The 13,229-nt window shown below is 42.8% G+C and overlaps 1 protein-coding gene across 1 annotated transcript in view; it reads left to right on the top strand.

Moving 5' to 3' along the window:
* The window catches only part of LOC124259312 (integumentary mucin C.1-like), a 36,224-nt gene extending 23,314 nt beyond the window's left edge, over nt 1-12,910 (top strand). Inside the window, exons 2-6 of the mRNA XM_046693420.1 lie at nt 2,325-2,379; nt 3,893-4,067; nt 6,625-6,851; nt 8,122-8,373; nt 10,964-12,910. Coding sequence (XP_046549376.1) covers nt 2,325-2,379; nt 3,893-4,067; nt 6,625-6,851; nt 8,122-8,373; nt 10,964-11,424 — 1,170 coding nt within the window. The 3' untranslated portion in view covers nt 11,425-12,910. The remainder of the gene's footprint in view (nt 1-2,324; nt 2,380-3,892; nt 4,068-6,624; nt 6,852-8,121; nt 8,374-10,963) is intronic.
* The last annotated feature ends 319 nt before the right edge of the window (nt 12,911-13,229 follow it).

Below are 13,229 nucleotides of genomic sequence, written 5' to 3'. Positions count from 1 at the left end.
GCAGTATAGGACGTAGATGATTATGGTGAAATGTTGGTCCAGTGCCATGTAGCAGTACAAATGACAGAAGGACTGTGGTCAAAACTTGGTCACTATACATTTTGGCAGCACTCTGCCTGAACATTTGAAGGAACCCGACAAATGGGACCAGACCCCAAGAAAATCCCACATATTCTCTTCTGGGAACATGTCAGGGACTTCGCATGCGTTTGTCAACAGGAAGTGGCAAAATGAGAACGTGATACAATGCGCATGTCCGTTTACCTTCTTGTCAGAGATAGTGGTACAAACTGGGCACGATGTGCTCTGATGCAGGTTATCTTACAGTTCAAATGTTCTGGTAATGATTGTAACAATGGCACAACGTCAGGGTGCACAATTTCCCCTGGTCAGTGAAATGTCCATTTAAAATGACCAAACAAGTTCGTCTGTTAAGTACGATACCGCCGTACACCATGATCCATACCGAACAGGGTCAAGAGTTGCTGCCCGGGCATACCGCTCGCCGCTACATCGCCAGCAACGTTGTCTTCTGCCATGTGGACATGGAGTAACGCCATTGGCGCATAGTGAGTCCCTGGTCATCTTGGCCCACCTCAATCGTTGCCGCCTGTATGGTACGCTGCTTGGACCACCCTTCACTTAGTTTCAGGCGGGCTGCATGGAGGAGCCTTTGTAATTTGACTTGTGTTTTTGTTCGAAATTTCCTATTGATAAACGCAATAGATTTAAATCTTTTTCACAGTGCAATTAATTTAATGAGTCGCCCATGTCTCAAAACATGACAGTCGAGAAATTACACTTTTTGATTTGCCACACATTCATGCAACTTGTATATTCACGCCGTCTCCACTCCACCGCCTTGAATGGCGGCCACAAGACGCCATTTTGCCTGTTCATTGAGATTCTTGTGTATTTTTAAACGTGTGCTCAGCTCAAATACATTAGTATAAATCTCCCTGTGTTCACACGTGCTTCACACGTCGGTCGTGCAGGATGATGAAAATGCACAACGACAGCTACAGTCAGTCATGAGTTCCCCTATTTCCTACCGGTGGTATAATTGTGTACAGAACTGAAGCATGAGGACACGAGTTGTCAGACACGCTGATTTGGTTGGTGCACGTCATCGTATGCCAACTGAGCAGATAAATGCTCATGATGCCAATCACTGGATTGTCTGGTCCATACATGTTAGGTCACAGGGGAGGAGGTTTGACCAGAGGCAGGAAGAATGGCAGAAGAATAGTGACAGTCGCTTCTGTTGATCTTTTTAGTGATTTACGTCATCAAACTGACTGACTGAGTTTAGTTTTACGCCGCGTTTAGCAATATTCCAGCAATATCACGGCGGGGGACACCAGAAATGGGCTTAACACATTACGTCATCAAAGGTGTATTGATATATGGCATAGTTATGACCTCAACTTTTACAGTAAAGCATGAGTCCTGAGCAGAGCATAATCAGTAATGTGAACCATATTTCCTATAATAAGCGATGGGCATCTTAATAGGTGTAAGGTACGGCGATTGAGCATGGTTTAAAACTGTGTTTAGTAATATTCCACCAATAATTGCTAAAGTTACGAAAAATGGTAGGAAGACTCTGTAACATTGTATTATAAGAGTGAAGTATAATTATTATTTTACCAGATGGAGCACCTGTGTGCAGCTATCGGATACCTGGAGTGAAGTATAATTATTATTTTACCAGATGGAGCACCTGTGTGCAGCTATCGGATACCTGGAGTAAAGTATAATTATTATTTTACCAGATGGAGCTCCTGTGTGCAGCTATCGGATACCTGGAGTAAAGTATGATTATTATTTTACCAGATGGAGCTCCTGTGTGCAGCTATCGGATGCCTGGAGTAAAGTATAATTATTATTTTGCCAGATGGAGCTCCTGTGTGCAGCTATCGGTTACCTGGAGTAAAGTATAATTATTATTTTACCAGATGGAGCTCCTGTGTGCAGCTATCGGATACCTGGAGTAAAGTATAATTATTATTTTACCAGATGGAGCTCCTGTGTGCAGCTATCGGATACCTGGAGTAAAGTATAATTATTATTTTACCAGATGGAGCTCCTGTGTGCAGCTATCGGATACCTGGAGTAAAGTATAATTATTATTTTACCAGATGGAGCTCCTGTGTGCAGCTATCGGATACCTGGAGTAAAGTATAATTATTATTTTACCAGATGGAGCTCCTGTGTGCAGCTATCGGATACCTGGAGTAAAGTATAATTATTATTTTACCAGATGGAGCTCCTGTGTGCAGCTATCGGTTACCTGGAGTAAAGTATAATTATTATTTTACCAGATGGAGCTCCTGTGTGAAGCTATCGGTTGCCTGGTTGTTTGTATCAGCACCTGTGGTAAGTACTGGCGTTCTAATGTCATTGACTGGATTCAGATTTGGTTGGACTTAACTCATGTAAATCAGTGTTTATCGAGTTAAGGTAGGACAATCCCTGAACTGGAAAAGAACATAACCTGAGATATAACTGCCACAAGCAGGAGTTAGTGTGTGAGTTTTGTTTTATGCCGCGCCAGGAAAACCAAAAATGGGTTTCACACATTGTAATACAGTTTCACACAATCGAACCTGGACCTTCGGCATGACGAGCGAACGCTTTAACCTCTAGGCTACTTCACCGCCCAGGGAGGAGTAGCAGAAACACTATAGCCAAGCGTATTGCTCCAGAACTATAGAACTATGAGATGGTTAAGTGTTTCTTTCCAAGATTAAACTTCCATTGTAGGTTTCTGTTTAATGCCTGTAAATTGAGAGAAATTGAGAGAGAGAGAGACACAGTGACAGACAGACAGACAGACAGACAGACAGAGACAGACAGCCAACCTTTATGCATCAGTCATTCCTATCGTGTTAGTGTTTATCATACTACTGCCTTTTTTCACCTTAAAGCAGAGAATTAGCTAGGAAACGTAAAGATGTATTGTCCTGTAACGTGCGTTGTATGGCTGCACCGATTCACCTAGACCTCGATTCGATTCGATTTTCGATTTTGGACCCTCGATTCGATCATTTTCGATTCGATTCTTCATACAAGTAAAAACATCAGATTTCGTTTAACTCTCAGGGTGGGCTCTTTTAGCGTGAAATCTATCGTCAACTTGTCGACGTCTACAGTTCTCATTGGATAGTTAACCCGGCGTCAACCAATCACGTTTCGCCTTATTTTAGAGCTCGAAACTGTTGGAGTCAAAATTGCGTTCAGGCTTTGTGGAAATAATTTAAATAGGTATTCAAATATTGAATCGAAATAGTGATAATGGTTATCGAAAATCGAAACTAAGGTGTCAGATTCGATTTTCGATGTATCGAACCGAATCGTAATGTACAGCCCTAGTGTGTTGGTGTGAAGCGGTATAGGGAAGGCGGTATAGGAAATGCGGTAGTGAGGCCGTATAAGAAAGGCGGTATAGGAAAGGCGGTAGTGAAGGCCGTATAAGTTAGGCGGTATAAGGAAGGCGGTATAGGGAAGGCGGTAGTGAAGGCCGTATAGGGAAGGTGGTATAGGGAAGGCGATAGGGAAGGCCGTATAAGGAAGGCGGTATAAGGTAGGCGGTAGGTTTTCACCACATCAAAAGTTAAGTATTACTTGGCTGCGTGAAGATCAGGGTTACAAACCATGGTCCCGATCCACAAAGCATTCGTAACGTTACGACCTGTCGTAAGTACATAGTTATTCACAGGCTTGCGAATGTCGTAGCGCTACGAACGTTTTGAGGATAGGGACCCATGCTTGTAGTAACACGTGAAATTCCAGAAACTGTGAAAGTCTCGATTCATATTGTGTTTTAGGATCTGTATGAGCGACTGTACCCCTTGTGAGATACTACATCCCCATTGCCTGCCGCTTGCAGGTACACACGCAGCCAGCTACACGGCTCGGTACTTTACGTACAGTACGACCGCCGTATCATGGAACACAGCCTACACTACCTGCTCTCTCGCGAGGGGTCATCTCATCACGGTCGACAACAAAGTCATCATCAACGTACTCAAGTATATCCGTGCTCAGCCGGAGGCCGCAGCTGTGTAAGTCGTTTTGAAATACATGTTAGAGTGAGTGAGTGAGTGAGTGAGTGAGTATGGGATTACGCCGCTTTTTGCAATATTCCAGCAATATCACGGCGGGGGACACCAGAAATGGGCTTCACATGTTGTACCCATGTGGGGAATCGAACCCGGTCTTCAGCGTGACGACCGGACGCTTTACCATAAGGCTACCCAACCGCCCCAATGCATGTTAGATGGGTAAGGGGTGTATTCTTTAATAATGAGTTTGTGAGTAAGTCAGCATGGTTTAGGCCGCTTTCATCAATATTCCAGCACTATCACGGTTTTAGTAATATTCCAGCACTATCACGATTTTAGCAATATTCCAGCAATATCACGGTTTTAGTAATATTCCAGCACTATCACGGTTTTAGTAATATTCCAGCACTATCACGGTTTTAGCAATATTCCAGCAATATCACGATTTTAGTAATATTCCAGCAATATCACGGTTTTAGTAATATTCCAGCAATATCACGGTAATATTCCAGCACTTTTTAGCAATATTCCAGCACTATCACGGTTTTAGCAATATTCCAGCAATATCACGGTTTTAGTAATATTCCAGCACTATCACGGTTTAAGCAATATTCCAGCAATATCACGGTTTTAGCAATATTCCAGCAATATTCCAGCACTATCACGGTTTTAGTAATATTCCAGCACTATCACGGTTTTAGCAATATTCCAGCAATATCACGGTTTTAGTAATATTCCAATATCACGGTTTTTAGCACTTCAGCATCACGATATTCCAGCACTATCACGGTTTAGCAATATTCCAGCAATATCACGATTTTAGCAATATTCCAGCACTATCACGGTTTTAGTAATATTCCAGCACTATCACGGTTTTAGTAATATTCCAGCAATATCACGGTTTTAGCAATATTTTAGCGGTTTGGCATATTCCAGCAATATCACGGTTTTTGTAGCAATCAGCAATATCTATTCCAGCAATATCATCACGATTTTAGCAATATTCCAGCAATATCACGGTTCTAGTAATATTCCAGCAATATCACGGTTTTAGTAATATTCCAGCAATATCACGGGTTTTAGCAATATTCCAGCAATATCACGGTTTAACTATCACAATATCACAGTTTTAGCAATATTCCAGCAATATTCATATCACGGTTTTAGTAATATTCCAGCACGATATCACGGTTTTCAAGCAATATCACGGTTTTAGCAATATTCCAGCAATATCACGGTTTAAGCAATATTCCAGCACTATCACGGTTTTAGTTTTCCAGCAATTTTAGTAATATTCCAGCAATATCACGGTTTTAGTTATTCCAGCACTATCACCAGCAATATCACGCAATATTCGGTTTTATCACAGTTTTAGCAATATTCCGGTTTTAGCAATATTCCAGCAATATCACGGTTTTAGCAATATTCCAGCAATATCACGGTTTTAGCAATATTCCAGCAATATCACGGTTTTAGTAATATTCCAGCACTATCACGGTTTTAGTAATATTCCAGCAATATCACGGTTTTAGCAATATTCCAGCACTATCACGATTTTAGCAATATTCCAGCAATATCACGGTTTTAGCAATATTCCAGCAATATCACGGTTTAAGCAATATTCCAGCAATATCACGGTTTTGGCAATATTCCAGCAATATCACGGTTTTAGCAATATTCCAGCAATATCACGGTTTTAGTAATATTCCAGCACTATCACGATTTTAGCAATATTCCAGCAATATCACGGTTTTAGTAATATTCCAGCAATATCACGGTTTTAGCAATATTCCAGCAATATCACGGTTTTAGTAATATTCCAGCAATCACGGTATATCGCAATATCACGTTTTAGCAATATTCCAGCAATATCACGGTTTTGGCAATATTCCAGCAATATCACGGTTTTAGCAATATTCCAGCAATATCACGGTTTTAGCAGTATTCAGCACTCAATATTCCAGCAACATCACGGTTTTAGCAATATTCCAGCAATATCACGGTTTTAGCAATATTCCAGCAATATCACGGTTTCATCAATATTCTAGCAATATCACGGTTTTAGCAATATTCCAGCACTATCACGATTTTAGCAATATTCCAGCAATATCACGGTTTTAGTAATATTCCAGCACTATCACGATTTTAGCAATATTCCAGCAATATCACGGTTTTAGCAACATTCCAGCAATATCACGGCGGCGACACGAGACAGGGGCGTCGTTTATAAGACAGCAGACCTGGTATAAATCATAGGGTTTTTATCTATCCCTCATGGACTATGCATAGTTTGGTCGTATGCTTTCTGAAGCTATAGCTGAATAGTGAAAAAAAATCTCAAAGTGAAAAGTTTTACAGAAAACTTGATAGTGACACCAAATTATAAGAAATGTTGTTATAACGTTATGAGCAGACTAAGCATAATGTTTCCTCAACATAAATTTGCAACGCTGTTATTACGCTGTGACTTAACGCTATGAAATGACGTAATACTACAACCTTCCCACAACGTTGCGAAAACGTTGTGTTACCTGAGTTTCATTCTTTCCCTGGACAGTTCACGCATGATCTGGATGGGTTTGTACAACGCTGCACCGACGTCGGACGTCCCTGTGTACATATGGGATGACTGCAAACACCTCGACGACAGCAACTCCATGTGGCGTCGCGGGGAGCCCAACTTTGTTCAGACTCACCGTTGCATAATTACCTCCCCTGGATACAAGTGGAAGACGAGGCCCTGTACTCAAACCCATAGCTTCTTCTGTGAAAGCGTCGCCAACGGTAATTACACTAAATTATCTGGAATACCCCGTAATAATTCTTTATGTCATAGAATAGTGTGGGCTGCGGTGTGAACACACCTATGTTCGCTGTGGGCTGTATCCATTAATCCACAAACATTTGAAATGATATCTGGATCTCTTTCAAAGTACACGAAATGTTAAAGATAGCATCTTTACTTTACTGTAAGAAGGGTGTTTGTTTTGTGTATAGAATCTTATACCGTTGTCAATAAACGGTTGATTCATGAACATTGTACAAAATATTTACGGCAGGTGAAGAAAAAGGCATTAACAATATCAAAAACAACATCCATGTACTTGCAAGAGAAGGATACTATTGTAACAACGTGATGAGCATGAACTTCAAGAGGATGCCATTTAAACAAGATCAGTTACTTAAAGGTCATAACACTTTCCAAGAAAATAGAAATTTGCAGATTTCCACGCCATTAAACACACTTGGAATTTGTAAGTTATATGACAGTGGAACCATTGAAGATGAAGTTTCTGGTCAGTTTTCAGTAACTGTAGATCAATTGGTCAATCTACTGTCGTCCACTGCCACTAAAGTAGTCGGGATCATTTTTATCAAAGCACCGCAGCCATTACGCGCGTTCTGATTGGTTTGTCGTATTTTCGCACATAACAAGCATCGGAGGGGGGTGGGGTGGGGAGTCTTCACGGAAAGGGGGCGAGTGGTGACGAATGGGGGGGGACGAGTCTTCTTGAAGGTTACTGAAAGGGGCGAGTGGTGACGAATGCGATCGTCTAGTTACGCTTGCGTACGCCGCCTTAGCATATTCGTGTTTTTGTTCGGTTGCCGCATGCTTCCTTTGTTTAAAATCGGTATTTATGCCACAGTCTTGCACGTTATTTTGACCAATGTCCCACAATTTAATGCGGCCGTTACTCTCAGTTCGTTTTACGCATTTCATACTTGAATGTACAGGAAGTAACCGGGTCCGACTACACAGCTCGTTCCACCCATCAGTTTGTTACAAGTGTTTTCCTAACAAACTTACTTTACGTTTTATTTACTATGGCTGCCTCCAATCCAGTGACACGATATCATTTGGAAATATAATAATCTCGGTATACATGTATTTAAGTTGATCTGTAAATTTCAGGCCCCTCTCTCATTTCTTCCCTAATAGTTTGTGGCACACGTTTATTGTATATATACACTATAAACCTTTACCCGAACCGATTCGTGATGATTAATTTAGCTTGTTTTCTTATCATTTAAATATTGTCTGTTCCGTAAACAGTTGACTGTACCTTCGAGAAAGAACTTGGACAAAAATGTGAAATGGGTGGAGTGCTCTTGTCAAAGACGATGGCGGAAGACGCATGCGCAACTCGTTGTCAAGAGGACATGGACGGAAAGGACGTCTGTTGGGCGTATGAATACAACAACATTTTCAGACAATGCAACCTTTTGTTTGGGTCTGATCCGTATATGTGTGAGACACTACAGGAAAACAGGATGTTCATCACAGGCAGAAGACGATGCTTCAAATGTAGGTATTTCTTGTATTCTTCCAATGCAAATAGTCATGCAACACCGTAAAAATCCATCACGTTACCTTTCGCTGACGATTCTATTCGGTGATTCTCCCTTCCTCTAACGTGTCCTTCCACTGACATGACCTTCTCTGAGCCTCCCTTCCTCTGACGTGACCTTCCACTGACGTGTCCTCCCTTCCTCTGGCGTGACCTTCCACTGACGCTTCTTTTCCCTGACGTTACATTCCTCTGACGTAACCTTCCTCTTACGTGTCCTTCCACTGACGTGACCTTCGTCTAACGTGACCTTCCCCTGTCGTGTCCTTCCTCGTACGTGTCCTTCCACTGACATGACCTTCGTCTAACGTGACCTTCCCCTGTCGTGTCCTTCCTCGTACGTGTCCTTCCACTGACGTGACCTTCGTCTAACGTGACCTTCCCCTGTCGTGTCCTTCCTCGTACGTGTCCTTCCACTGACATGACCTTCGTCTAACGTGACCTTCCCCTGTTGTGTCCTTCCTCGTACGTGTCCTTCCACTGACGTGACCTTCCTCTAACGTGTCCTTCCACTGACGTTTTTTTCCCTGATGCTCACTCACGTTACCTTTCATTCACGTTACCTTATCAAGATTTTCCCGTCAATTGACGCTACTTTCATTTGAATTTTTCGTCACCAGATGTTTTATTTAACTGACGTTACCTTTCATTGTTGTTACCTTCAGTTATTGTTAACTTTCCGTGACTTCCATTGGCGTTTCCTTCCCCTTATGTTACCTTCCTTTGATGATTTATTTCAAAGACGTTTCCTTTAGGTCACGTTACCTTCCTTGTCGTTTCCTTCCACTGACGTTGCCTTAATTTGATGTTTCCGTAACCTGACTGTTTTTTCACTGAAATGTCCTGCCACTGACGTTACCTTCCCCTTATGTTTCCTTCCACTGGCGTTACCTTAATATGATTTTCCGTCACCTTGCGTTTTTTTTCCTCACTGACGTTTCCTGCCATTGACGTTTCCTTAAACTTACGTTACTTTAATTTGATTTTTCCGCCAATTGGCGTTTTGGGTCGACGTTCCCATCCGTTGACGTTTCCTCACTTTGTATCCGACATCTGATCATTTCGACCCCTGACATTACCTTTCATTGACGTTACATTACATTGGCATTTCCTTTCCCTGACGTTAACTTTCACTGATGTTTCCTTCCCCTGACGTTAGCTTTCACTGACGTTTCCTTCCCCTGACGTTAGCTTTCATTGACGTTTCCTTCCCCTGACGTTAGCTTTCATTGACGTTTCCTTCCCCTGAGGTTAGGTTTCACTGACGTTTCCTTCCTCTGGGATTTGGTTTCACTGACGTTTCCTTCCCCTGGCGTTAGCTTTCATAGACGTTTCCTTCCCCTGACGTTAGCTTTCACTGACGTTTCCTTCCCCTGACGTTAGCTTTCACTGACGTTTCCTTCCCCTGACTTTTGCTTTCACTGATGTTTCCTTCCCCTGACGTTAGCTTTCACTGACGTTTCCTTCCCCTGACTTTAGCTTTCACTGACGTTTCCTTCCCCTGACGTTAGCTTTCACTGACGTTTCCTTCCCCTGACGTTAGCTTTCATTGACGTTTCCTTCCCCTGACGTTAGCTTTCATTGACGTTTCCTTCCCCTGAGGTTAGGTTTCACTGACGTTTCCTTCCTCTGGGATTTGGTTTCACTGACGTTTCCTTCCCCTGGCGTTAGTTTTCATAGACGTTTCCTTCCCCTGACGTTAGCTTTCACTGACGTTTCCTTCCCCTGACGTTAGCTTTCACTGACGTTTCCTTCCCCTGACGTTAGCTTTCATTGACGTTTCCTTCCCCTGAGGTTAGGTTTCACTGACGTTTCCTTCCTCTGAGATTTGGTTTCACTGATGTTTCCTTCCCCTGGCGTTAGCTTTCATAGACGTTTCCTTCCCCTGACGTTAGCTTTCACTGACGTTTCCTTCCCCTGACGTTAGCTTTCATTGACGTTTCCTTCCCCTGACGTTAGCTTTCACTGACGTTTCCTTCCCCCTGACGTTAGCTTTCATTGGCATTTCCTTCCCCTGACGTTAGCTCTCACTGACGTTTCCTTCCCCTGAGGTTAGGTTTCATTGACGTGTCCTTCCCCTGACGTTAGCTTTCATTGACATTTCCTTCCCCTGACGTTAGCTCTCACTGACGTTTCCTTCCCCTGAGGTTAGGTTTCACTGACGTTTCCTTCCCCTGACGTTAGCTTTCACTGACGTTTCCTTCTCCTGACGTTAGCTTTCATTGACGTTTCCTTCCCCTGACGTTAGCTTTCAATGTTGCTTCCTTTCTGCTGACGTGTATTTCCCTGACATTACCTTACATTGACGTTTACTTCCCTAAATATTACCCTTGTCGTTTCCATCGCCTGACACTCCCGCCCTCTGACATTTCATTGACGTGTCATTTGCGCCCCCTGTTATTTACTTTCATTCTTGTGACTTTCCTTTGCCCAGACATTAACCTCTATTTGTGTCTAAAAAAAGTCCCCTAATATTACTTTACCTTGACGTTTCAATCGCTTGCTATTTCTGCCTTCTGACATTTCATTGACATTCTTCTGCTTTAGTTGCAGACATTACCGGATCCGAGGTCACAGGCCCTGCGGATTCATTTCCTAACTGCAGCATAACAGAGGTGACGACAACGGAAACACCAGCAGTTACTCCGACAACGTCTATGATAGGCACAACCGTTGAAACTATAACATCCACATCCGCAACGACATCAACAACGCCAGACACGACCGTTATGATATCAACAACACTCGAAACAACTACAACCACAATACCAACAACTGCAATATCTACATCAGACAGCGCCGTTACGTCCTCAGTTACCCCTACCGTTACCACAACATCAACTACTACTACAACAACACCCACAATACCAACAACTACAACATCTACATCAGACAGCGCCGTTACGTCATCAGTTACCCCTACCGTTACCACAACAACATCAACTGCATCATCTCCAACAGCTGAGGTTACTCCTACTATTACAACTACGGCTACAAAAAGACACTGACACTCCAACATCTATCCCCGTTACTTCAACAACTTCAACGACTGCGCCTTCAAACAATGCCACAGGGACATCCTTCCCACCTTCTGTCGACACTTTTCTGTCTCGTCTTAAAGCAGCTCAAACCAGTTCCAGATCTGCCTCTACCCCGACAGTTATCTCCCCCTGGTAGGTATGTCTACGAGGTGTGTGTGGCGGTACAGACGTTCACCGTTGCAGAAAGAAAGAAGCGAACAGACGACATTGTTACTGACCTCACCCTGGACAAGAAGAACCTCCCCTCGTATCGGAGGAAGAAGTCCAGCGCTGAAGACGAACGCCCGTCTGCCCAGAGCGTGGGAGGAGTAGCCATCATACTGCTTGTTACGGCAGCTCTCATCATCATCCTGCCTGACTGCGCTAGCATCTTGATGCATTTGGTGCACGTCCACAAGAAGAAGCAGCTCGGCCCTGCTCATCAGTAGGACTCTCTTCTGAAGGCAGCTCTACCTGTAACTCATCTCAAACTTTTCCGAATATAAGGAGACACTCTGCAACTCATCATCATCTTGTCCTGTCAGCATCTTGATGCATGTGTTGCACGTCCACAAGAGGAAGCAGCTCGTCCCTGGACAGCAGTAGATGGTGATTTAGCAACCTTAGAACAAAAACTAAAATTTGGACACAGGCTGCACACTTCAGTCTGCGGCAGAATGATCTTTATTGCTAATAACAGGAGGCTTCAGGAATATGATATACAAATTATAATGAAAAGGATCCCAGAGACTTTCTTCATCTAGACTTGCCACATATTCGCGAATTTGACTTTCATATGAACGGCACACTTTGATGTTAACACGTTTTTCACGAGCCTGTATTCTTGAAATGACGTAACACAGACGGACTGCTTCCATATTCCTGGGTAGTTCTTTCTGATCATTTGGTGCCTTTGATCGAACTTCGCAAACTCCGATGTTCATACAGTTCGCTTTATGAACTCAAATAAACTCACTCAAAGTGAGAGTCAGTTCTATAGTAAATACTTTTAAGAATACTCTTAAAAGACACAGAGAGAATATGTTTTCTAAAATGCCAGTTGTATCATTCGGAGGTGGGACTTACAGGAAATAACCCCCGCATTCATGTGTTTAGATAAGGCTTTAAATCTTAGTGGTCAAGACGTGAATCTATGTTAACTTCAAGTAGATTCCAAAAGTTAGATGCCGATATAATCTTGTCGGTTTAGGAACTGATCATAACTTTTTGTGCGAGAGGGTTATGCAAAATTGACACCAGTAAGGTAGGAGGGATGGGCGAACACATAGCAAAATTGACACAGCTCAAATTCTATTTTTCAAATATTTGTTACTCATTTCTTATGGAGGGACGGCATGCAAAATGCGACATATATCGTAGTGTTTAGGATGATGGGAGGGTGTGACGGTAAATAAAGGCGGATGGTGGGTGTAAGCAAACACTGGTACAGTTCGCTCTCTCCAACCCATTCAGAGCTGCTTATTGTGATTTGATACCACCCATTACCCAATCAGAGGTGGATACTGTGATTATATACCACTCACTGACCAATCAGGGGTGGTTACTGTGCTTTAATGCCTCTCTTTGACCAATTGAGGTCGTTACTGTGATTAGATACCACTCATTGACCAATCAGAGGTGGTTACTGTACTTTAATACCTCTCTTTGACCAAATGAGGTCGTTACTGTGCTTTGATACCTCTCACTGCCCAGTTGAGATGGTTACTGTGATCTGATACCTCTCATGGTCCAATATTTGGAGATTTCGACACATACCAGTTCATACAAGGGAC

Source organism: Haliotis rubra, unplaced genomic scaffold, assembly GCF_003918875.1.
Source record: "Haliotis rubra isolate DU_JTF1 unplaced genomic scaffold, ASM391887v1 Scf717, whole genome shotgun sequence".
Taxonomy (NCBI): Eukaryota; Metazoa; Mollusca; class Gastropoda; order Lepetellida; family Haliotidae; genus Haliotis; species Haliotis rubra.
This window is presented reverse-complemented; position numbering and strand designations above follow the sequence as displayed.